General features: G+C 42.0%; 1 protein-coding gene across 2 annotated transcripts in view; it reads right to left on the bottom strand.

The window, feature by feature from the left end:
• Positions 1-13896: 13896 nt before the first annotated feature.
• Positions 13897-26614, bottom strand: part of CACUL1 (CDK2 associated cullin domain 1) — a 37729-nt gene continuing 25011 nt past the window's right edge. The window contains exons 5-9 of one of the 2 annotated variants that reach the window (XM_081863771.1): positions 25992-26094; positions 22774-22863; positions 21509-21581; positions 19401-19444; positions 13897-18540 (exon numbers count right to left, since the gene is read on the bottom strand). In XM_081863771.1, coding sequence (XP_081719897.1) covers positions 18500-18540; positions 19401-19444; positions 21509-21581; positions 22774-22863; positions 25992-26094 — 351 coding nt within the window. In that variant the 3' untranslated portion in view covers positions 13897-18499. Of the gene's footprint in view, positions 18541-19400; positions 19445-21508; positions 21648-22773; positions 22864-25991; positions 26095-26614 lie in introns of both variants that reach the window. The other variant, XM_081863770.1, reaches the window with a different exon arrangement.

Here is a 26614-nt window from a genome sequence, read left to right as displayed (position 1 = left end):
GGCATTGTGGGGCCCAAGGTAAGAGGAAATCAGCTTATGCTGAAACCATGCTCACCAACCTCCTTTAGCTCCTCCTCCTTTGTCACCACATCAGTGATGTGGGTGCTTCTCTGCGGACATCTTACCCATATCTCACTCTGAGCAACATCGGGTCTTTCCTCAGAGTGAGATGCCCAGGAGAATCCTTGCAGCAAGTGGAATTTGGATATAAAATTTACAGCATGTTATGGTTTAAGAGGAAATGATATATGAAAATGATATATAGTTGGTATCTAACACCAAGTAAACTGGCGAAAATGTATAAATCTAAATCAAACAAATGTTGGAAATGTAAAGAGAAAGAAGGTTCTTTGTATCATATGTGGAGTAAGGTTAAAGCTTGCTGGGACATGATATATAATGAATTGAAAAGGATGTTCAAAATAACTTTTATAAAAACAAACAAACCCAGAAGCCTTTGGGGGGGTGGATTATAGGGACAGAACTACCTAAATTGTATAGAAATTTATTTATGTATGCTACTACAGCAGCAAGAATGTTACTTGCCCCAAAATGGAAAGAAGCAGAAGTCCCAGTAAAGGAAGAATGGATACAAAAACTTATGGAATATGCAGAAATGAGGAAACTTACCAGAGGAATAAGAAGTCAATATAACAAACTTTTTATAAAAGAATGGAAATAGTTTATTGAATATTTACAGATAAATTGAAAACAGATAAAAACATTAGCAGGATTATTGTAATAAACTGCAGTTTTATAAGAGCATATATTTACAGTAGATAATTAAATGAACAAGTTAAATGAATTTGGATATGTAGAAGATATTAAAGAATAAATTTAATGAACTACCGAAAGAGGGGGAAGGAAGTCAAATTTTGAAATGTTAAATAGATTGTAAAACCAATGAAATGTATAAATTTGAAAAGTATAAATAAAGAAAACCAAAAGAGGGAAGGAAGGAAGTCGAGGCGTGAGGACACGCAGTGTAAATATGATGACTTAAAATGTTGATTGTAAAAGATTGCTTTATTTTCTTGTTGTTTGTCTGTGAAAAACCCAATAAAAAGGGGGGGGGAGAAAAGTATAAATAAAAAACTATTTTAAAAAGAAATAATAAAAAGAGAGAAAATACTTGCAGCATAACCACTTTGTGGTGGCAAATACTATTTAAAGTTTCACAGTAGTAAACTGTTAAACGTTAAAACAGGTACTCTTCTGGGATACCTTGCCCACAATGTCTCACTCTGAAAAAGACATAGGGTGACCCAAAGAACATTTTCAAAGCACCACAATTTCAGTATAGCAGAAAAGCAGCGTCAGGACCCTTATAGTCCCAGGCAGGTGAGCTACAGTAACAAGCCTGCCCACTCAGGAAACAGCAGCAGATCGTTCCTCAGACAGATGGAGATAAGGCATGGATAACTAACCATGGCTAATCCAATAGGAGCCAACTCCTGGGGGCTGTGGGGACTTCAGCCCCCACAATAAAATATTTGAGAAGGCAGGTCCTCCATAAAGTTGATGGGCCTTCCCTTTCAAATGGTGTGGGTGCACTGTGTCATGTGATCAATTATGTGGGGCAGGGCTAACCTGGGCCCCCACAATATTTTATTCAAGTTCGAATCCGTGGCTAACCCTGATCCACAGCCTGAGATGAGGAGTGTATCTTGGCTAATGGATGGACCAAAACTGCCTTTATTGCTGTATTTTTCGCTCCATAGGGCGCACCTGACCATAGGTCGCACCTAGTTTTCAGAGGGGGAAATCAAGGAAAAAAATATGATTCCCCCCCAGCTCTGGGAGCAGCGGACAGGCTGCGCACAGCCTGTGCGCTTCTCCCAGACCTTCTCCCTGCTTTTGCGGGAGGTGGGGGAATTCCCCCATCTCCCGCAAAAGCCCACAGGAGCTGCACACCCTTTAAGGAGCACACGGCTCCTGTGGGCTTTTCGACCAGGAGGGAGAAGGGACTGACACGGCCTGGGGAAAAGCTTCAAAGAGGTCAGGGAGCAGCGCAGAGGCGGTGCACCGCCTTCCCGCTGCCCCGCAGCTTGTGGGGCTGGCGGTGGGGGGAAGCACTGCTTTCCCCCACCGCCAGCCTCAAAACCAGGTCGGGGAGCAGCGCAAAGGCGGCGCGCCGCCTTCCCACTGCCCCCTGTGCTTGTGGGGCTGGCAGTGGGGGGAAGCGTTGCTTTCCCCCACCGCCAGCATCAAAACCAGGTCGGGGAGCAGCGCAGAGGCGGCGCGCTGCCTTCCCGCTGCCCCCCGAGCTTGTGGGGCTGGTGGTGGGGGCAAGTGCTGCTTTCCCCCACCGCCAGCCTCAAAGATCCCTGAAGCCTTTGGCGCGCAGCGGGACCTCGCGCTGCGCTCAAAGGCTTTGGGTTCCTTTCGCTGACCCAAAGCCTTTGGAGCGCAGCCTGAGTTCCCACTGCACTCCAAAGGCTTGAGGCTTCCAGGACAGCCTTTGTAGCCTCCGGAGGGCAGCGGGGTAAAGGCACCCCGCTGCCCTGCAGAGGCTTTGAGCAGCTAACCCCAAGCTAGAAGAGCGAGATGGAGTGCTCCGTCTCCCTGTTCTGCCTTTGGACTTAGCCGCGCAGCCTGCATTCGCTCTATAGGACGCACACACATTTCCCCTTTATTTTTGGAGGGGGGAAGTGTGTCCTATAGAGCGAAAAATACTGTATGTTTGTGGTGGGTGGAGAGGCAAATTTATCTGCCCACACCCTGCATTCTAGCAACATGTAGAGAGTTTTGTGATGCTTATAGAGAATGAAAGAGCTAAGTGATTCACTGGTTCTGCATCCACCACTTTTAATTTTTAAAAGCTAATTTTAACTTAGATTTTAGCTCAAGCTGCCCTGTCAGAGTGTTGATAGGCTATGGAATTAGGCATAATCATTCTCAATGTGAGCAAAACCTTTAAGTCGTCAGAACAGAAGATTTGCTGGTGCCGCTTAGTCAGAAATCGTTTATTTCAGTTCTGCACAAGAGAAATTCCACAAGCAAATTGCAGACCCCTGGGGGAATTCCAAAAGTTATTGTTTGGGGCACCATCCATCAAGAGGTTCTCATTATGCTCTGAATTGCTCGTTCTGCCCCTAAATGCAGAAGAATGTGATATTATTGGCACCATCTAGCTATATCTCATGGCTTGCTCATAACTGACATTCCTGTAGCATGTGAAGTGTTGGCATAAAGAAAGCTTTCTATGTTCCATTGCAGCCTGTTGACAAAACTCAAGGAAGATAAAGAGGAAAAGAGGAGAGCTAACAAAGCTTGTGGTGCAGAGAGAATGGGGGACAGGCGAGAGAAAGGGCCATAGCGCAGTGGCAGAAGGTTTCAGGTTCCATCCCTCTCAGGATCTCCACTCGGCCAAGCTGATAAAGCTCATTTTCTTCCCGAGCCTTCAGAATTGCCTCCCGACGTGTTTAACGACCTCAAGCCTTTGATGAGGCTCCAAGGCACGTGCTCCCAGCAGAGCATCAAAACAGCACGCGGAAGTGATGAGATTTGTGGCTACATTGCTATACTTTATTTTCTAGCTACGCAGACAGCTAGGAAATATACATCCTCTCTCTCTGAGAGCAGAGAGCAACTGAACAAAGGAACAAAGGAAACAGGAAACCACTAACGTCACATCCCATCTCCCTTTCCCATGAGACTCCAATAGTATGGAATCCCAGGAATGTAAACAGAGTCTTGTGACTCCACGCAGCTGCTCAGTGAGAAACAGAAACTAACAATCTCCAGGTAGGGCTGGGTGAGATGCCGGTCTGAAATCCTAAAGCACCACTACTAGTCAGTGTAGACAATGTTGAGCTAGATGGACCAGGTAAAGGGAAAAGGGACGCGGGTGGCGCTGTGGTCTAAACCACTGAGCCTCTTGGGCTTGCCAGTCAGAAGGTTGGCGGTTCAAATCCCCGCGGTGGGGTGAGCTCCTGTTACTCTGTCCCAGCTCCTACCAACCTAGCAGTTCAAAAGCACACCACTGCAAATAGGTACCACTGTGGCGGGAAGCTATACGGTGTTTCGGTTAGCTCTTGTTTCCGTCACGGCCCTCCGTGTGCCAGAAGCCATTTAGTCATGCTGGCCACATGACCCAGAAAACCGTCTGTGGACAAATGCCAGCTCCCTCGGCCTGAAAGCAAGATGAGCAGCGCACCCCAGAGTCACCTTTGACTGGACTTAACTGTTAAGGCAGGAGTGCCAACTTGACCCTGTAACTCTGAGTGTCCAGGGCCATGGGTGCCCTGCAGTGTGCATGGCCTTGGCACTGAAAGTTGTGGGTGCCTGGCCCCTTCATGGGGAATTTTGTGGGTGCTTACGCACCCAGGGCCCCAGAGAGTTGGCACCTATGGTCCTTTACCTTTAACCTTTAGATGGACCAATGGTCTGACTTGGTCTAAATCAATTTCCTATGTTGGCTGCCATCTTTTGAGTAGTCCCTGGAACTATGCCTTTAAAGACCACCTGGATGTACCGATATTAGCAGGTGATAATGCTTAGCTCTGTACTTTATCTACTGGGTTCTGCATACCAAGCAGCTGTTAAAGACTGAAGAGCAAGCTAGGCTTTTGAAAATGAAAGGAAAACTGAAAAACGTAAAATTCAGGGGGCAGGGTAAGAGATGGGGCTGGGGGAGAAGCCTCTGGGTGGGGAGGGAGAAAAAAGCATGCAGATTAAGACAACCAAGATAATCAACAGTCTGGAAACCAAGTCATGAGGAATGGTTGTAGGAGCTGGGTATGTTTAGTCTGGTAAAGAGGAGACTGAGAAGAGGTATGATAACCGTCTTCAGATATCTAAAGGGCTGTCACATGGAAGAGGGAACAAGCTTGTTTTCTCATGCTCCAGCAGGGAAGACCTGAAGCAATGGCTTCTAGTTACAAGAAATGAGATTCCGACTAAACATCAGGAATAACTTTCTGGCAGTAACTGCTGTTAAACAGTTGAACGGACTCCCTCAGGAGGTGGTGGACTCGCCTTCCTTGGAGGTTTTTACACAGATGCTGCACTGGACTAGATGACTCTTGGGGTCCCAACTCTACAATTCAATGTTTCTATATCCAGCCGCAAAGATACCAAAATACAGTTCATCATGACAACAAAAACCAGCATCAGGACACAACTCGGGAGCAAGCAGACAGCCACAAGTGGATCTTGAGGGCTTTCCTACTGAGGCCTGTCAGCATAAAGAGAGTAGAGTGCGCCGTACAATAAAGTGCAGTGAAAAAGGGAAAAGAGCATTGATGATGTACAAGAAAAGTGGAGAAAATCTCACATACCTCATGAGGCAGAGGAGCATGCTATAGAGTCAGAAGGGAAGGTCAACAAAAGGGTTCAGAGAAGTAGTAGAGAGAGGAATTCGTCACCACTTCTGTCCTCAGAGAAGTAACCAGGCAGTGTCTTCATTCTCACAGCCCATGGCAGGGAATTTGCTTTTGCTTTGAGAACTGCATTCATGGGGGCCGCTTGAATATTAGACAGACGCCATCTCTGTTCTCTTTTCAACATTTCCCTCTTTTCAGACCCTCCCTCTTTCAAGATCTTTTGAAAGATCCCTTTTGAGATCTTTCCCGGTCTTCTGCATCTGCATTGGAATTGTTTAAAAGACATTTTATTGTTTTTTCCCCCACTTGTTTGCTGTCCTGGGCTCCTTCAGGAGGAAGGACAGGGTATAAATTTAATAAGTAATAAATGAATATAAATAAATAAATCCAGCAGGATAAATCTGGCAGTCACCCTTGCTGTTAACCTTCAGGTATCTCTTGAAATCTTTATTTTATGCTGACAAAAAGTAAAGTCTTTTATAAGTCTTTTATGCTGTTGGTTGGTTTGTTTTTTAAGCTGGATTCAGCCAAGCTTGGCTAGGAAAAAAAAAAAGAATTCAGTGCAATAATTAAAAAGGAATCGAATCAACTGTATATCAATTGCACCTGACACACATCTCAATCGTTTATAACCCTTCTGTTAGGCTTTGTTATTTCATGTAATTATCCCTTTGACTCTTTTACTATTGTTCTGTACAATGGTTGTATAAAAGAAATTTGTACAAGGAACAGTATTTAAAAAGAAAGAATTAATCTAGGCACTACTTAATTTTCAGGTGTTTGTCCGAAAGCTGTAAGTGATCCAAATGCAAAGACAACATTCTTTCCTTAAGCGATGCAAGGTTATTCAAAACGTGGCAATCGTAGAGTTAGAAGGGATCTCAAAGGTCATCTAGTCCAACCCCCTGCCACACATGACTAAATCATTCTGTGGATATATGGCACAGGCTGAGGAAATGTAAAACATCTGCAGTGACTCTGCAGAAATGTCCACTTCACACTGATGAGTTGCTGAAGGTCAGCCTCCTTTGAGCAAACGGTTGCTAAAGCAACCAACATTGGCCGCTTGGATGAAACCTTTTGTGTATAATACATGTTTATGGAACGGTAATTTCATTAGTGCTCTCAAAATAGATACTTGAGAGCACACAGCTGCTCACCAAACAGCACTGAACCTTCCGTAGGACCAAGACTTCGGTTGATAGCCTCTCTCTTATCTGCAGTCTTGAACAGTAATTGACATCAGTTCCTGGAAGCAAAGATGGTAGCCTGGGGGAGGCCATTTGAGTTTTCACAAAGCCTTTCAGTAACAGATTCTTTAAAAGAGAGAGGGGGAAGTGAAGTTGATTTGGCACTAAGAAGTAAATTCAAAGATAAAATGGTTTACACTGGCTATGTGTATACCACAAATTAGAAGGTGAATTGCAGTAGTTTGGGAAAGGTTCTTGCTAGTGCTATTTTTCTGGGGGTGCACTTCCTGTAACATAGAATCATAGAATCATAGAGTTGGAAGAGACCACAAGGGCCATCGAGTCCAACCCCCTGCCAAGCAGGAAACACCATCAGAGCACTCCTGACATATGGTTGTCAAGCCTCTGCTTAAAGCCCTCCAAAGAAGGAGACTCCACCACACTCCTTGGCAGCAAATTCCACTGTCGAACAGCTCTTACTGTCAGGAAGTTCTTCCTAATGTTTAGGTGGAATCTTCTTTCTTGTAGTTTGGATCCATTGCTCCGTGTCCACTTCTCTGGAGCAGCAGAAAACAACCTTTCTCCCTCCTCTATGTGACATCCTTTTATATATTTGAACATGGCTATCATATCACCCCTTAACCTCCTCTTCTCCAGGCTAAACATGCCCAGCTCCCTTAGCCGTTCCTCATAAGGCATCAATTCCAGGCCTTTGACCATTTTGGTTGCCCTCCTCTGGACACGTTCCAGTTTGTCAGTGTCCTTCTTGAACTGTGGTGCCCAGAACTGGACACAGTACTCCAGGTGAGGTCTGACCAGAGCAGAATACAGTGGCACTATTACTTCCCTTGATCTAGATGCTATACTCCTATTGATGCAGCCCAGAATTGCATTGGCTTTTTCAGCTGCCGCGTCACACTGTTGGCTCATGTCAAGTTTGTGGTCAACCAAGACTCCTAGATCCTTTTCACATGTACTGCTCTCAAGCCAGGTGTCACCCATCTTGTATTTGTGCCTCTAATTTTTTTTGCCCAAGTGCAATACTTTACATTTCTCCCTGTTAAAATTCATCTTGTTAGGTTTGGCCCAGTTCTCTAATCTGTCAAGGTCGTTTTGAAGTGTGATCCTGTCCTCTGGGGTGTTAGCCACCCCTCCCAGTTTGGTGTCATCTGCAAATTTGATCAGGATGCTCTTGAGTCCATCATCCAAGTTGTTGATAAAGATGTTGAATAAGACCGGGCCCAAGACAGAACCCTGTGGCACCCCACTAGTCACTCTTCTCCAGGATGAAGAGGAACCATTGATGAGCACCCTTTGGGTTCGGTCAGTCAGCCAGTTACAAATCCACTGAGTGGTAGCATAGTCAAGACCGCATTTTACCAGCTTCTTTACAAGAATATCATGGGGCACCTTGTCAAATGCCTTGCTGAGATCAAGGTAGGCTACATCCAACTTCATGATGAGTACCAGCACAAAAATATTTGTTATTTAACTTAATTAGAAGACTCAATTAGCAAATTAATCACATCATCAAGAATTTCATAGAAATGAAAACAAAATATAAAGATGAGCATTGCCTTGGAACCTATGATTTATAAATAATCTCCAGTGTTCAGTCAATCTATTTGGTACCCTTCCTTTCCTATTCCTTCTATAATTTGTGAGAAATGCTATTTCCCAAACTCTTTTATATCACTATCAGTAGTTCTGAAGATTTCCAGTTGCTAGCAGTGACTTGCCTAGCTGCTCTTATCTAATATTCTGTATGTTTGAGATCTGATTCTTCAACCATTTCTTTTAAATTGCCAAAGGGAGTGGTTTTGCTGTCCTTGGGATATCATAACCAGTAATAGCTTTCATTGTATTCAATATCTCTCGCCAATTACTTGAGGACAAGTTCAAAATAAATGTAACAGGCTTGCAATTAATAATAATAATAATAATAAATTTTATTTATATCCCGCCCTCCCCAGCCGAAGCCGGGCTCAATTGACATCTCCAGTAATTAAAATCCTGAAGATTGTGTTTTCTGCAAATGAACGAACATCAGATACTAAGTTGCAAGTTATATAAATTCTATTTTAATGCCACTGGAATCAGATTTATACAACCACACCCATTCTTCTGCAATAATTGGTTTACCAAATCTTCTCTCCATATACCTTCAAAACTATACATGTGATCCTGACTTCAGCAGTTGAAGCCATTTAGGTTTATCACATTGACAGCAATCAAAACAACATGTTACTTACATCCCTTGAGAATTGATGTGTGTCAGGTAAAGAAGTCAATGCAGTGGGTTTGCAATGCCTAGCAAACTGTACGTTTTGTTATTTTCCAATCAACCCTTGTCAAAGGCAACAAACCTTCTAGAGGGAACAAGGAACCAGAGGAGTCAATCACACTTGATACAGCAATGTGCCTGCTTATATAACCAAACCCATGCATTTTACCTGAAATTTGTTGACAGACAATGCCATTTATCAGGTGAAGGAAAAGCTCAAGAGTCATTGTTCTGAAGCTTAGTAACTTGGGTGATGCATCACAGATTGGCTTTCTTTTCAAAAATGAATCTGTGGTTCAAGAGAAGCTACACTAACATCTTCAATCCAATGCCATTCTAATTCCACTTTTTAAAATGCCACTGCTTATGTAGCCTGTAAAGAGGAGAGGAGATATAGCCATCTTCTACACAGACAAACTCCGGCCCTCCAGATGTTTGGTACTACAATTCCCATCATCCCTGACCACTGGTCCTGTTAGCTAGGGATGATGGGAATAGTTGTCCCAAACATCTGGAGGGCTGGAGTTTGCCTATGCCTGGTCTAAAGGGCTGTCACATGGAGGATAGAGCAAGCTTGTTTTCTCCTGCTCTGGAGGCTGGGACCCAAACCAATGGATTCAAGATAAAAGGAGATTCTGACTAAACACCAGTAAGAGTTGTTCAAAAGTGGGGCCAACTCTCTCATAAGGTGTTGAACTCAGCTAATATAAACAAATTTGCAAAGCCATTTCCCCTAAAATAATGCATTTATGTGTGTATGGGTGTTTTAAACTACTACAGTAGTACCTTGGTTCTCAAACTTAATCTTTTCTGGAAGTCCGTTCCAAAACCAAGGCGTGCTTTCCCATAAAAAGTAATGCAAAATGGATTCATTCCAGACTTTTAAAAACAACCCCTAAAACACCAATTTAACATGAATTATATTAACATGAATTTTACTATCTAACGAGACCATTCATCCATAAAATGAAAGCAATAAACAATGTACTGCAGTCACACAATCAAATCAATCAGTAGCTGAACTGGGTTCCACAGTCACAAAAACAAAACAAAAAAGCAGCAAAAACAAAAACGCAAAATAAATAGCAAAAACAGACAGATCTCAGCGTAACACTCAAAACCAAAGTGTAGCACTCAAATCAGAAGTGTAACACTCAAAATGGAGTACGTTCAGCTTCTGAAAAAAGTTCGCAAACCGGAACACTTCTGGGTGTGGGTTCCAAGTTGTTTGAGTACCAAGGCATTTGAGAACCAAGGTACCACTGTATGTGCATTTTTAAGTGCATGTACCAGTCAAACAGACATCTGTTAATGATTGGACTACTAACTGGGCCTTTCCAACTAATCTCAATACTTGGACTGGATGGTACTGGGAGAGGCGCCATTTATATATTACATTAGAAGAGACCCCATGTGTTTCTTAATGCCATCATAGATTAATCTTAGAGAAATGCGGCTCTGGCTTCTGTCAGTTACCCTTGCCCCACTTATCCAAGATATGAGAAGGTCCAGGCCACAGCACTTACCTGGAATTCGCCTTCTTCAGAGATTCAGACTAAACATCAGGAAGAACTTTCTGACAGTAGGAGCTTTTTCAACAGTGGAACCGATTCTTGTGAGAGGTTGAATGGCCATCTGTCACGTATGACCTAGTTGAGATGCCTGCATTGCAGGGGGTTGAATTAGATGACCCTCAGGACCCCTTCCTACAGTTCTATGATTCTAAGTCACACACAGCAAACCTGATGTTTGCTAAGAATGGACAGGGACCCCCCTTCCAATACACACACACACACACCAAATGGACAAGTCAAGCCCTATGGGAATAGAGCATGCTCACTGGACACAGAATGCTGATAAGACTGTTGAGAGGGAGATGCAGAAAAGTGGGTGAGAAAATGAAATTGAGCAACTGGGAAAGGATGATCGGGAAAGTGAGGCAAGCACAGAGAGATGAAAACTTTCTCACTGCTGCCTGGTCCACAAGAGAAAAGGCCATTTTTAGATGCTCCCTGAGATGCCTAGAAAAATGAGAGGAGAAATTCAGGATTTTTATTTAGCTGCCATTGCCCATTCTCACACTGAAAATGGAGGGGGAGGGAAACCTCACCAGCACCCAAATATGCTCAGTGAGCAAGAAATACTGAGGGTTGGAGAGAGAAGAGTTTTGGATTTGATATCCCGCTTTATCACTACCCAAAGGAGTCTTAAAGCAGCTAACAATCTCCTTTCCCTTCCTCTCCCACAACAAACACTCGGTGAGGTGAGTGGGGCTGAGAGACTTCAGAGAAGTGTGACTAGCCCAAGGTCACCCAGCAGCTGCATGTGGAGGAGCGGAGACGCGAACCCGGTTCCCCAGATTACAAGTCCACCGCTCTTAACCACTACACCACACTGGAGGAGATGACAGGGAGAAACTGAGAACAAAGGAAGGGTAACAGAACGAGGTAACTAGCATTCTGAACTGAAGCTGCAGGCACCACTTTCCCCTTCCAATAGCATTATGGCTCACTGGCTGGCTAAAATGGGTTGGAAACAAAATGGGGCTACCCGTAAGAATACAGGTTTCTGCATATCTGGGGGACCCTGAGCCACACAGATGTATATGGCTTCTAAAAGAAACCTACTCCGTTAGGACTATGTGCATAGTGGCTGGGCAGATAGCTCACTTAGGCAGGTGCAGCAACTCAGTGGTGGTGGTAGCCCAGGTCCTGGTGCAGGGGATAATACTGGCTGCTCTGAAAGGAACAGAAGATGCTGCTTTTTTGGAAGACAGAGTAGGAGCATGGATTGATAACAACCCTGTGTCTGGTGAAATGCATGAAAGCAGTACCTAGAGCTTGCAAGGTGGTCCTTGTGGGATAACTTAATGTTTGACAGCCGAAGGAGGGAGGGAAGGATGGGAGGTGGTGAGCGGTTGCAAGACATCCCAATGGACACAGAGAGTGGGGATGGGGGGGCAGTCTGAGTTGGTGGGCAGAAAGAAATGGAAGAGGGAAAGTCCTAAGGCTATGTCTGTGTACACACAAAGAGCAGGGATGTAGTTTGGAGAGCTTCCTGCAGAAGAGCAGTGAACAAGCGTATCTGAAGGTGTTGGCTGTGGCTTTTATAAGTCTACTATTAAGGTAGAGAAGTAGCCCTCGAGCAGATTCATTTCTCTCCTTGCCAACTGAGGATTTTCAGTTTATCATTTGCTGGGTTGGAAGCAACAGTGATTGACAGTATCCGGCAATTGTTTCTGACCTATGTGTCCCTCGTGCCTACAAGGGAAGTCTGGTATATATGCTAAAGCTCTAAAGTTGGGTTCGGAGTCTGAAAACATTTACTAACAACCTGATCCTGTGGCCTATCTACTAGGAAACAGGCCCCACCTACTCATGAACAGGGCACATTATAATGATTTGTACTACAAATTTTACCTACGCTGACACCCGTCCATCATCCCCCACCACTGCTTTCTCTTCAGCAGCACCAATGCCAGTCAACCTGGCAATGAGGATAAACTTTGTGGCTCCCACCCAATATCCAAGAGCTAAGGTAACTCAATATGCATGAGACCCCGCTGCCACATTTTGCCAAAGGGCCCCCCTGTTCACATCCTATGTCTGACCACTGCCCTCCACCTCACTCACATTTTTGGATAGGGCCTAATGGAGCCACTGATTCTGTTGAAAGGAGAAAGGCATAAAGAAAACTTGGTAGGAATAGTCATCCTCACCCTCCAACCCAAGATATAAAGAATTGTATGTAAGCATGCCTGTTTATGAGGGGGGAAATTGGGGTCGTTGTTAGATGCGAACATTGTGTATGTACCAGGCAAACTCCATCTGCTCTCTTAAGTTTTAAGGGCAAGCAGGAGGTGCAATCACATAATTTACATCACTTGAGGAAATTAGTAGGTTCCCTTCTTACAATAGTGGTTGTCTAAGCCAACCCACCACGTTCACCATTAATAAGTCCTGGTAAAATGCCACAGCAACTATAGCAATCACTGCACAGTGGTATCTCCAGGCTAGGGAACCTCATACATGGGACTAACCCCAAGGAGACACATATTTTTTGCTGCTTGCTGATAAGAAATCTCCCACCACTATATGACAGATCCCTCAAGAGCATTGGCCTTCAGCTCTTAGGGGTCAGGACTCACTTCTGGGTCACAGCACGATCCAAGGTGGTTCGCAACAGCAGCACTACCGCAAAACAAATATATGATAAACAATTAAGAAATGGGCCACCAAAATCTCTCTTTGAGTTAAATGTGGATCTCAGATTCGGAAATAATAGGAGGCTACTGATCTAGAGAATACAGTTCCAAGGTTATCTCAATCCATCAGCAACAGAAAGAGCAATCACTAACATTATATGGAGGATAGAGGGGGAAGCCAACCTAATCGGCCTAGATAGATGCATTTTTTTATTTAAAAAATTGTTTCAGAATAAGGGGTTTCTAGCCACACAATCACCCTACCCTAGCAACAAAAAACTGGCTGACAGCTTTAGAAATTAGAAAGGTTCATCCAGAGGGTGGAAATACACGAGCAAACAAGCCACTGAGCAGTGAAGTGGCTAAATCACAACACTTTTTGTGATGTCTTAAATATGAACTGCTGTTCCATTACCAGCAAATGTAAACTGGCATAATTATGTCTGGCAGACAAAATAGGGATTCGGGAAATGAAGATCAAAAGATCACTATATATGCAAAGCACTTTTCATAGCTCTCCTGCAACCTAAAAAAAAGCAGCGAGGTATGAGACTGATGCTGAAAATTTGCTCATGCCAGTGAACGGCGTGTGAAGAGTTCGAACAGCCTGCAACTCTATGTGCACTCTGCACAGTAATATATTCAACAGTATAATATTAGGAACCTTTGCACAATAGATCCGAGATGGAATTCTCAGAGAAAATAATGTCATTACTTCTCTGGCTGATTACTGCAGAAGCATCCTTCAAAAGGCAGGCAGTTTTCCTTGGGACACTTCTGCACTCACTCTGTAATGCCAGCACTGTTACTGGCCATCAAAGTTTCTCTCAGCCGGGGAAACCAGTATAGATAAGTGGATGCAAGTTACAAATGGAAACTTCAAAACCAAAATGTTTGTCTAAAAATATTTTAATAGAGCAAATTTCCCAAGAAACAAATCTGATATATAAGATGACACCTGATGCATAAAATTTTGCTATTTAGGTCTCATTTGAGGGGGGAAACAAAACACACACACACATACACAAGTGTGGCAAGTTGTCTGATTCACAGAAGCACCATAGCTAAGACCATGCTGCTTTGGTTTCATGGCTTTAGAGACCTGACACACTGACCAAGAAAAATGTCTACAGAGTAACCATTGTTTCATGTTTTGTTGTGTTCTTTCATGCTCAGCTCACAAAGATAAAACCCTTTGAACATAAGGAAACAAATGATTTCAGCATTAGATGCCAAAACATACAGAAATCTTAATACTAATTTACAACATAACACAACATTTTTTTTTATTTTTACAAAAAGTTTTCAGTATCCTAGTCAGGCAAGATGCTACATAGGGCTAAAACATTTCCCCCCCCCAAAGAATGTGTAGAATATTGACATTAGAGGAAGGCTTTGTCCTAACTTTTAGAGGAGGACTGGTTTCAAAAAGGTCCTAAGACTCAACATTCAATGACACAAATAAAATTATATAACCTGAAACAAAAGTTGCATTCTACAGGTTATTTACAAATCACAAATTAGATACGAGTTAAAAAAAAAAAAAAGCAGCCCAACATACATAATAAACCTGCACACTCTTGGAAATCAAAAGGGTGTTTTATATTAACATTCTCATCCGCTTGGTTCTGATAGCTGTAGTTCTGCCAACAACAAAATATCAAATGAGAATCCCATTCTAATCCGTAGTAACATAGACTATGTGGAATATATTCAGTCTCAAATGGTACCAATACTCCAAATGAAGGGAAATCCATGGCAATGGTATAAATCACCATGAATACTTTCTGCTTATGTTTCCTTATTGTAGGGGTATATCTCACTGGTCAAAGCAAAATGGCAGAAAGGTAGAAGATTAACTACATGGCCTTTCTGGTTAAACAAGAACCACAAATCCCAGGCATGATTGTCAACCTCCCACCCTTTCAGTGGTACCAAATATTTCACTTGTGCTTCAGATGGCTATCCCTCAGATTACTTTACCTCTGACCACTCTAAACGAAGATAAAGTGGACCAAACGGCAGAGGACCATTGGTAGGAAGTCTATGATGGGTTATACTAAGCAATGTAGTGCTTTACCAGGGTGATCTGCAGTGCAGTGGCGACATTAACTCAGGAGGTCAGAACAATATGGGTTGCCCCCAACTAAGTTGCCGCATGAGCACAAGGACTTCCACCTGTGCAATGGAACTTCCCGTCTCTCTCCTCAGTGCCCCTCAAATCTCTTCTGGAGGGCTGGAGGGGAAAGCCAGAACAGATTTGGAGGGGAGAAGGAAAAGGAAGTAAGTCCCACTGTGGAAAACCTTGCATTAATGAGATGACTTCAATGGATACAACTCTTAGGTTTCCATCTTTTAGGGAAGACCCAACACCATGGAATGACTGTAGGCATGGTGTCCCATATGCTTAGCTCCAGTCCTCATTCACTAACCAGAGCAGGGATGAGGAACCTATAGCCCTCCACATGCTGTTCAGACTACAGGTGATGAGAAACAGCCCGACATGTTCCCCACTCCTGCTCTAGCAGTTGTAGCTCTGCCATCTTCTGCCACACAACTAAAGCCTGAATGGGAGGATTCTGGGGAGAATGTGACAACAATAGGAATCACCTGGATGTAGCGAAGTACCCATCCTTAAAAATAAATAAATCATAAAAATTATTTTCATAACTGCAGAAGCAAGTAGCTTTTATATCAGGGATGTTGGTTTTATTTTCTTCAATCTGTTTTTGTTTGGTTACTAAAACTACTAAGTTGTGCATACATTCTGCACACTCCATTTTCCATATCCAAAGGTATCCTCAGTCAACTGGTGTGAGTGGCATTTGTACATATACATTCTGCATTAAATACAGTATTAGATATATATGACCTCCCTACAAAAGATACCCCCCAGATCTTTCCAACATCAGAAGGCCTTATGTGAACTCTGTCCTTGAGGGCAACTGAGGTCTGGTGGTGGGGTGCCAACCTGGAGCAGATGCCAACTGGGCTAATGTAATTCTAGTGGAATGACTATGTACTTGCTCATCACATTCAATGACTGGGAGCTCAGCGTGCAAACTTATTGACACTGAGTGGGATGTCACAATATACTGCTCATGGTATCAATTTGCTGGGGATGAAACCACAAAAAATGTTACACTGGTAAAGGTCCTAGGTAGTCCATTATTTCTAATGGAAAACAGAGTCTTTCTTCCACAGCAGAATCTGCTCTAACAAAATTATACCTGCCTTTCACTTAGTAATTTTCATCTAATTAATTGTTTCGAAGAAAAATACTGAACAAACCAAGAACATGCAAGGGATTAATTTTTAAAACATTTCAAAAATTAACAATCTGTAATTTCGTAGTGTCTTTCATTTGAACATCAAAAGAAAGGAGGACAGCCTATGTAAAAGTAGAAAGGAATTTTCTTGCCATACCTACTGTCATGGTTTCTTTGAAGTGATGCATAATTTTTGACCATTAACTAAGAGCCCAGTTTTCTCATCAGGTCTAAAAGATTTTTTGATATTGCAAGGGTTTCGTTGTTCTTTTTAAAACAAACCAACACTTTTTCCAAGTACCATTTTGCTATTTAAGATAATGCTCTCACACCATTATGGACAAACATATCTCTCAAGAGTTCTACCCAATGAAATTTCAAAACTGTGCAGGGCACTCTGTGCACTAGATAAGCCCAGTGTGACCAGTGCACAAAAGTGGGGAAGGCATGTAATAAGATTTTTTTTTTTACTAATAAAGAGAGCTGCCATTTATTATTTCCGGAAATGCAAAATGCTTCCTCTCCATGGCCTTCCACGGGCACAACACTTATATTAAAGGTTCATTCATAATGAACTTCCCCTGAGCACTAACTTCTCAGAACAACTGCATCCAGTTTGGCTTTGCTGTCTCAGTGGCAATCGATATCTGCACTTACCTTTTATTGCAGAGAACAACCTACTCTTTCTATTTAAAAAACCTCCTCATTGTGTGATATCCAACTAAATCCTACCCAGAAGGGACCTGATGAAATCAATGGACTTTAGTCATGACTAACAAGTCTGCTCTATGGATCTACTCGATGAGTATGACCTAGCTGGTTACCACACATAAGACACAGGGGATCCCTTAGTTCTCTATGCATGCATGGCGCTTCTTCATAGAGAACACGGGGTGGGCAGGACAGCACCTTGTGACTTGCCTCTGATCTGGGACCAGAAGTAGAATACAGGGATCCAAATTCATCCCATATGAGGTACAGATTGCTGCATATATATTCATACCCACAATGCAGTGCAATCTATTGCAGGACGTTCAAGCTTTAACAAGAGGAAAAAATCCTTTACGTGCAAATCAAGTACACAATTCACTTACCTTCTGAAAAGGGTACAAGCTTTTCATGAGTGTGTAAAATTGACCTAGAGTACCTTGCTACCCAGAGGTAAGCTACAAGCAAAGTTTCAGGTACGTTCTTTAAATCTATTATAGCAGTCCAATAACAAGGTAATCAAACAAACAGATTACTTAAAACCATAAAGAAAAATCTATCTGTACTGTCACAGCCCAACATGGTAGATGTGAGCCAATAACCTGACCCACAATGTCTTGTCAAATCCTTCTATCTGTATGTACCAGCGTTTCAACTCTGAATTGAAATCGCATGTGGGAACCGCTTTCTATCTGGGGTTTAAGCTTTTGCAATCGTTACTGAAGCCAGCAACAAAATACAATAAATGCTGAGACTTGCATTAATACTTCTCACGTGGAAGGAAACAGGGAACTTAATTACAATTTTCGTTCACTCTTGTTTTCCTAAGTGATAGGTTGCAAGAAAATCTTGCAAATTTGCAGCATGTTTAATCAAATCACAGCTTAAGAGAGACAAAGCTGCAAAGCACACAAGCTGAAAGCAAGGAGACTGAGGGCACAGAAGGACCTATTAATGGATATCTGAATAAAGGGGGGGAATAGGGGGAAGGGGGCTGAATAGGTGAACTATATAGATCTGGAATGTCAAGAGCCAATAACATAAGACTGACTCTAGGATGCAAACTTTTTGTGGAACAAAAGAAATACTCCCAAGTGATCGATTTTTATTCTTTCTAAGCAAAACATTTCAGACAAAACCTAATGGGCACAAGCTCAGCAATGTCCACACATTTAGAAAGTGCAAAGTTTCTTTCAGAGGAAGCTGCTTTTTTTTTTGGCTACCATGTTTTAGTATGCACTGGTCTTTTTAAAACAGAAACAGGAAGGTCTGCTCCTCACAGGATTGCCCAAGAAGAACTTGTCAAGACTGGTCACATTGTTCCAAGTTAGCCCCCAAATAGCAGCAAACAGATATTTTATTACATGGCAAGAAACATGTCCAAACTCCTCTTGTAGGTATAGCTTGCATCAAAGAACCTGAGTATCAGTAGAGCCCAACGGGGCTTCTGGATACCCTCCCTTCCAATGTCACTCCAGTGTCCGCTCGTATTGAGAATAAAATACTTGTTGCAGTCACTATCTGCATCCTCTTGAGCTTGCACATGAAGCAGAACCATCTAAAACAGTTTTTTAAAAAAAGTTTAAAGAGAAAAATGATTCAAGGTAGCATCTTTGCTGGTGCCCTCCCACCTGATACATTATCGCAAAAGACAAGCATCCCACCCATTCTTCTATGCGTACAAATACCCTAAGAAACTTAAAGGACATCTTTCCATATGCTGGAAAAGTACATAGATGGCTGTTAAGCCATAAAGCCCTAAACACCACCATATTATACAACACGCTACAGTAGTTTCATCAGTTTGGCGCACCAAGGACTGCAGAACGACATTGTTCTGCAGAACTGACCTGCAAGATAAGGCCTGGGTATTTCTTATCCTGCCAATTCAAGTAGCATCCATTCAATGACATCATGCTGAAGGTAAAGTTAACCTACACACACACACACACACTTCAGTGATCCAATACTAAATTTACAACTTCTTGAATCTTTTTTGCTCATCTGTACAAACTTTATTATGGGCTCAGGCTACCAATATTTTAGAGATGTAGAGCAGGCATAGGCAAACTCGGCCCTCCAGATGTTTTGAGACTACAATTCCCATCATCCCTGACCACTGGTCCTGTTAGCTAGGGATAATGGGAGTTGTAGTCCCAAAACATCTGGAGGGCCAAGTTTGGCTATGCCTGATGTAGAGGGAAGTGGAACTACAGAGAGCCAGTTTTTCTTACTCCTCAATGTTACATTCCAAACCTTCTGCACCCTGGCACCTTCTCTTTGACCTGTGTTGCAAGTTGCCATACACAGGAACTTAACTTTGAAACTGTTGGTGAGAAGGAGTTGTTTGCTTCACTGTCTCAAACGAAGCGCCTGTTGTTAATCAAATAATTTATAATGGTAATCTAAATTACTTACTGTAGGTTAATTCTTCTCCAGCTCTTTTACGTGACTGGTCACCTCTAAAATAAAAAAAAAAGGTATCAATGGAAGGAATTATAGAAAGTTAGCATGAAGCATGACATCAACATAGAGTTCAAAAACAATACAATTAAAATATAATATTTATGTATGCCAGAAGAGCAACAATAACAGAAGGAACAGAATGTACCAGAATCAATTTATTCTGCCTGACAAGTATTATCTCTAATATTTAGGGCTAAGTTTGGAATTACCTGTGTGTCAGGGTTTTATTTCTGTATGGTCTTACTCCACACCAGCAGTTATTTGAAATGAGCAGCTGCAGAGGATAAGCAAATGATGTGCTTACTTCCCATGCTGGCAGCACTGGCATGTGAAGCAGACACATAATCTACCTATCCAACACAATGGCCACCTTTCTAAATGTTACAGGGACGGATCCAACCATGCAGAAGTAGCTATCCTACCCAAAATCATAACATGAGATTGACGCCTATGGAAACTTTCTTTTGGAGGTGAACAGCAACTTCACTGAGGGGCTGTTTTCATTAGGATGCCATAACCTTTTCCCATCCATGCTGCTAACAGCCCAGAATCGGCTATCTTAAAAAAAATAATTATACTAACCAAGCATGTTAGCAAACATACATATATTTAATGAGCCATCTAATTTTGCCTAAAAGATCTTTGACACAAGGAGCAACCCTGCCATTAGTCACAGGAAAGCAGCTTTATTTAAGCAGCTTATTTAGAAACTGGGAAAGGGCAACAATTACTAACATGGGGAGTTTCATTTGGCATTTGTGCCTCAGCCATCAGACTAGTTAGTGTCTTGATGAAATTTCTCAAATTTACTATTTCTCCAAAGGGGTTTGAACTGAGCATCTTGGAAACCACACTGATAAGCTACTGAAAGAAATGCTACCAAGCCACCATTATTCCATTTAGTGAACAAAATAGAAAAGTTAACATTCCTCCAACATATGTATGACTCATAGCTAAACTATTTTGTATTGTAAGTGACCTCTAGCAGTACAGCTAACTTATCCTCCTGGAACATTGCTAGTACTAAATATCAGCCCCAAGGCTAAATTTACCCAGAGTCACTGGGGAACAGCAGTTTAAAATTCAAAACGAAAATGAAACAAAGCACTTGATCAGATTACCAGGCTAAAATGATTAGGTGTAACTGTGAAAGAAACCTACAGCCATTCTGCAAGGGTTCAAGTACAGTGGTACCTCGGGTTACATACGCTTCAGGTTACAGACTCCGCTAAGCCAGAAATAATACCTCGGGTTAAGAACTTTGCTTCAGGATGAGAACAGAAATCGCTCGACAGCGGCTCAGCAGAAGCAGGAGGCCCCATTAGCTAAAGTGGTGCTTCAGGTTAAGAACAGTTTCAGGTTAAGAACGGACCCCCAGAACGAATTAAGTACGTAACCAGAGGTACCACTGTACAACCTCTTAAGGAGGGTGTTGAGAGAACTCCTGCTTTTCCTGGCAAAAGCTGAAAGTGTGTACACACATACATAAGAAGGACATATAACAACAAACAAAGGACAACAGTAATAATTCCCATCCACTCCGCCATCACAACATTCAAAACTCTGGTAGCTGGTTTATCAAGGCTATCATATGGCTTTAAGCAGACAGCTTTGGGTGCTTTTGTAGCAGTTGTTCAAAAGGCAATGTCTTTGTTTTGTCCTCTTCGCAGTCCTTGAAAACTGTCCCCATCCCTGATAGCTCCTCAGTGAACACATTCTCCACGGTCAATGGAAACACCAAGGAAGAGAACAAAGAAACACGTGCTCCTTCCCCAAAACATTTACAGCAAACAGACAGTACAGGGGTAGGGAATCAGTTGTTATTATTGCACTTTAAACTCTACTTTCAGGGCAGTTCATAAAATGTTTGCTTTACACAGAAGCTGTTCTGACTTTTCTGGGCAAGTACAAGGACTGCTGGCAGCAATTATTCTGACTGTGGCTGCACTTTATTTCAGCTCATAGTCATAGCCATGACTGAGCCTACACCCAAACCCCAACAATTTGAGACACTTGCTGAAAAAAACTGGGTACTAATTTTTAAATGCCAGGGTTATTACCTGGAAAATCCTTCCTGAATAAGTTCTTGTTGGAGTTTCTGGTCTTGAGCAGCATATTCCTCAAGCTCAGATTCTACAGCAGGAGGGAGGATGTTTGGAATAAATTTAGAAAATAAAGCTGGTGCCATCTGAACCCATTCTGTGTAGAAATGGAAAGTAATAGTGAATGAAACAAAAACACTCGCACGCACACACATTAATTCATATGGCAGGCCTGTAACATCCTAGCACTAAGATTTTACACGACATAGAAAGGATAGCTCAGTTGGTTAGAGCGTGGTGCTGATAATGGCAAGATTGCAGGTTCAATCCCCGTATGAGACAGCTGCATTTTCTTGCATTGCAGTGGGCTGGACAAGATGATCCTCAGGGCCCCTTCCAAGTCTACAACTCTATGATTCTATGAAAGGATTAAATATTATCTTGCTGCATGCTAAATGCATGTACAAGGCACCAGATTGCTTACCTATAGAAGAGAAAGATGTCTGTCAGGGAGCAGCCTGGTGGAGTAGGTGCTCCTAGTGTTTTGACAGCAATCATAACCACAAACGTACCACAAATGCATCCAATATCCCATGTGCCACACAGTTTAACTACACACCTTGACATTAATGGCTCTGATCTAGGACTTCACCTGCAAGTCCACAATCTGGTCAAAATAGAAAGGACTGTAACACATACACACACACACACACACAGAGAGAGAGAGAGAGAGAGAGAGAGAGAGAGAGAGAGAGAGAGATACACCTTCTTGATGATCTGGTTATTGAGACTTGCCTAAAATATACCGCTCTTGAAGGCTTCAAAGCCAAGCCCTTTCATTTTTTTGCCATGCGTACATAAGCCAGGCCATGATGTCAACAGGGCAGAAGTCACAGAATCATGGAATTGTTGGAAGGGACCCTGAGGATCATCTAGTCCAACCCCTTGGTATGCAGAAAAATGCAGCTGTCCCATCCAGGGACCAAACCTTCAACCATGGCATTATCAGCACCATGGAGACAAAAGAACTTGCTGCTTGATTTTCCAGGGACATCAGTCCTGTAAATTATAATCTATTCAAAAGAAAAATGATTTAGCTCATTTCCTATGTTTGCATTCCTTCTGTGAAGCGTAAGATACACTACGTATCAATATTCTTTATATCTACTATCCATCAAAATGTGATCACCATTTCTCCCCCATTGTGTTATTGTTTTCTAAACGATGTGCAAAATTAATAAAGAGTATTTAAAATAATAATAAAAATAACAATAATAATTTACCTGGCCTAAGCATATACAATCCTTTGACAATGTTTGCCATAGTGGAAGGGTCTATCCAAAAAGGCGTGGTCTGAGCTTCTAGGAGTAAAGCTGAAATGATAAAAGAAACTCACTTAAACATTAATTGTATGCCGATTAAGCAGGTAATGGTGGCATCCAAATATCCTTTTCAGAAGACAAAACTGAATGAACCATATTACCAATTGTTACTAGTTCAGTACTGAAGAATATTCTATTTTCCAACAACCTGTTCCGAATATAGAGACAACTGCCTTTACCATCTTTATTACCAACAGTATGAAAATACTGAATCCTTCCAATATCTATTGATACCCCCACATGACACAGTAAGAACTTTAAAGCCTGTTAAAACTTCCCAAGATAAGAAAACATTTTAAGCCTCTTAAAAATAAAATCAAGTAAGATAACAGTTTGTATTAAAAACAGAGGAAAATCTCTGCATGCAATGATAAGTTAACAGAAGAGTTTGAAGGTAACCCTGGGTGGGTTACGGGAACCCCCTGGTGTCCATGGACCACCAACTTGGAACCACTGCTGTAACTTAATGATGAACTGCATGGAAAATGTACTCACCCATCAATATAACTGGGTGGCAAAGAGTTCTTTTATTATGAGAAAATGGGTGAGGAGTTGGCGAATAATAATAATAATAGTAATAGTAATAATAATTTATTATTTATACCCCGCCATCTGGCTGGGTTTCCCCAGCCACTCTGGGTGGCTTCCAACAAAATATTAAAATACAATAGTCTGTTAAATATTAAAAGCTTCCCTAAACAGGGCTGCCTTCAGATGTCTTCTAAAAGTCTGGTAGTTGTTTTTCTCTTTGACAACTGGTGGGAGGGCGTTCCACAGGGCGGGTGCCACTACCGAGAAGGCCCCCTGCCTGGTTCCCTGTAACTTGGCTTCTCACAGCGAGGGAACCGCCAGAAGGCCCTCGGAGCTGGACCTCAATGTCCGGGCAGAACAATGGGGGTGGAGACGCTCCTTCAGGCCCATGTACTTTCTCCACACCAGACATACATTTATAGACCGCTATCGTGTTTCGGTTGTCTTTTCTCCATACTAGAAAACCTAGCACGTCAACCTTTTGATTGTTCCAAAAAATCCCTTATATTTACTGAGGTGACTCAGCCTTTTAATGTCTATTGATTACACCCAATAGCAGCACAGGAAATTACTTCTTGACTTTTAACAATGCCTTTACATCTAAATGCCTTGACCTTTACACCTAAATAAAAAACTGCTGCCATATGTCAGACGCATGAGTCAGTCTCACTAAAATTATAACGTTAATGATTTAGAAAAAGTATCAGTTGCAAGTACAGTGGTACCTCGGGTTATAGACGCTTCAGGTTACAGACTCCGCTAACCCAGAAATAGTACCTTGGGTTAAGAACTTTGCTTCAGGATGAGAACAGAAATTGTGCGGTGGCAGCGCAGCAGCAGCAGGAGGCCCCATTAGCTAAAGTGGTGCCTCAGGTTGAGAACAGTTTCAGGATAAGAACAGACCTCCAGAACGAATTAAGTTCTTAACCCGAGGTACTACTGTAAATGGAACTGACGCTGAAGCACTAGACAGCAAAAATGTAGAATACTACAAAATGGCATTGCTGGGAGTTCATTAGCTGTGGACTGGAATGTAAGAAGTGAAGAACAGACATTTCCTTTTATTGACTATGATCAGTTGTTTACCTTGATTTGATATAAGGGAATTTTAAATAAGTGCTATTAAACTACTAGCATAAAGCATTTAGATGCAATACTTATGGGACTTTAGAGTGTATCTAATAATTCTTACCTACATCTCGGTTGGGCTGATACATTGAGAGTAACAAGTTTACCTTAATCAAAGCCGATACAGTCAAACCTCGGTTGTTGAATGTAATCTGTTAAGGAAGCCCGTTCTGCTTCCAAAACATTCAGCAACCAAGGCACAGCTTCCAACTGGTTGCAAGAGCTTCCTGCACTTAAGCGGAAGCCGGGTCAGACATTCGGCTTCCAAAAAAGGTTCGAAAAATGGAGCATTTACTTCTGGGATTTTGGCATTCGGGAGCCGAAATATTCCAAAACAGAGCCGCTTGGGAACCGCGGTTTGACTGTATAGGTTCACAAAAAGCAGGTGGTGCAGCTCTCCTAAAGACAGGCATGGAAAATTGCATGTTTCATGCTTCCACACATACAAAAAAATGAAATATGTAGCTCATTATATGCAGAAACCTGGTGACAGTTTATGAAAATGTCTGAAGAACAGAATTTCCATGAACGATTTCAATGGAGGCCAAAGTAATCACTGAAGTGTTCTTATTTTCTTACTGGGTTGGTTCGAATCCAGAGATAATTGCTGTTTTGCCAATGTCAACATTGACATCTGAAGAGGACTGTTTCCATTTATAGCAAAAGATTTGTAAAAAAGTAACAAAAAGCTGGATGTTGTAGTAAGAACAAATCAACAGTGAACTCTGTGGCTGCAGACTTCCTGGCTTACAATGGTCTTTTGTGAATGACCACCATGCTACTGTATGCTTCCCAATGTTCCCACTGAACTCCTTTCCAGGCATGAGCAGGACAAACAAACTCGGAAGACCAGATCTAAACTGTGGATCATGGCTTGTTTGTCCTTAACTACCTCGATGAATAACCTTTACCTCCCATGGTTTAAGGTTAGCTAGAGATTAGCTTGCTAGGGAGAAACAAATCACAACCCCCTGTTCAGATGGAACAGGAAATCTAGGCTTTCTGGTTAGTATATCCTGCTCATATCAGGGATGGAGTGCAGTGCAGTGGAAGTGACTTGGCATGCTGCTTGCTCACAATAAAACCACAAAAAGCCAGAAAATCTATGCATGGAGTCAGTTTTTCCCAGTGATGCATTATGACTGTATTTTCATACAACTTAATACTGTCAAAGACATCTGCTTCAAACCTCTTAAGCAGATAGCTGTATTTATTGAAATAATCAATCATATTGCATTTTCTAATATAGGCCAGGAATAAATGACATCCATCATCTGGTCTTCAAAGCCTATTTTGAAATAAGCTATTAAAGGTTCCTTGATATAATATTTGGTCTTAGACTTTTTTCCTGTTTAATTTCACCATTAATACTGAAACTTCAGCATTTTGTAACTCCACAATACGAAAGAAGCCAATTAACTTAATATTTTAGAAAACGTAAGCCCAAGAACTTTACTTACGCATTAGGCTGTAAATGTGCTTTTCTGCAACATGTTCCGTAAACAGTTTTATAAGGTCATTTTTTAAGTCTCGATTGAGCTTGGTTTCTATGTAAAACTTATTCTGAAAAACAAAACAGAAGAAACCATGTTAACTGTTTTGGATTTACAGCAACACAAAAAAAGGCCTGTGAAAATCTTCAGAAAAGCATCATTCATCATCATCCTTAGAACTTTTGTTGTTGTTGCTTTTGAGCACTGCATTTCTTCAGGGATGAACTGTTGGGGACCACATGGTGGTGGTAGACATGGGCTGTACTAGAGACACAAGTGGCCCAACTTCTATTATTATCCATTGTTGTTATTACAAGGTATTTATAGGCAGCTTTCCTGCATGATACCCATTTCAAGAGAAGAGAGGAAATCAACAATACAGAAGTTAAAAACCACTAGATCACCCCAAGATTTAGGAATTCTTTTCTCTTTCTCTCTCTGCCACTCCCCTTTCCCTTGTTTGCCACATGCATGAAATTAGGCCAAGGGGTGCTTGAAATGAAAATGAGGGCTGCATGTTGCTCATACCTGATATAAAGTAAACATAGCTTTCTTTGAAAGTGATTCTAACAACTTTTGCTACCCCATTA

The sequence above is a fragment of the Podarcis erhardii genome (genome assembly GCF_964252035.2).
Source record: "Podarcis erhardii genome assembly, chromosome: 5".
In the NCBI taxonomy this organism is placed as follows: domain Eukaryota; kingdom Metazoa; phylum Chordata; class Lepidosauria; order Squamata; family Lacertidae; genus Podarcis; species Podarcis erhardii.
Note: the sequence above shows the minus strand (reverse complement) of the source record. Positions and strands in the feature narration are given on the sequence as shown.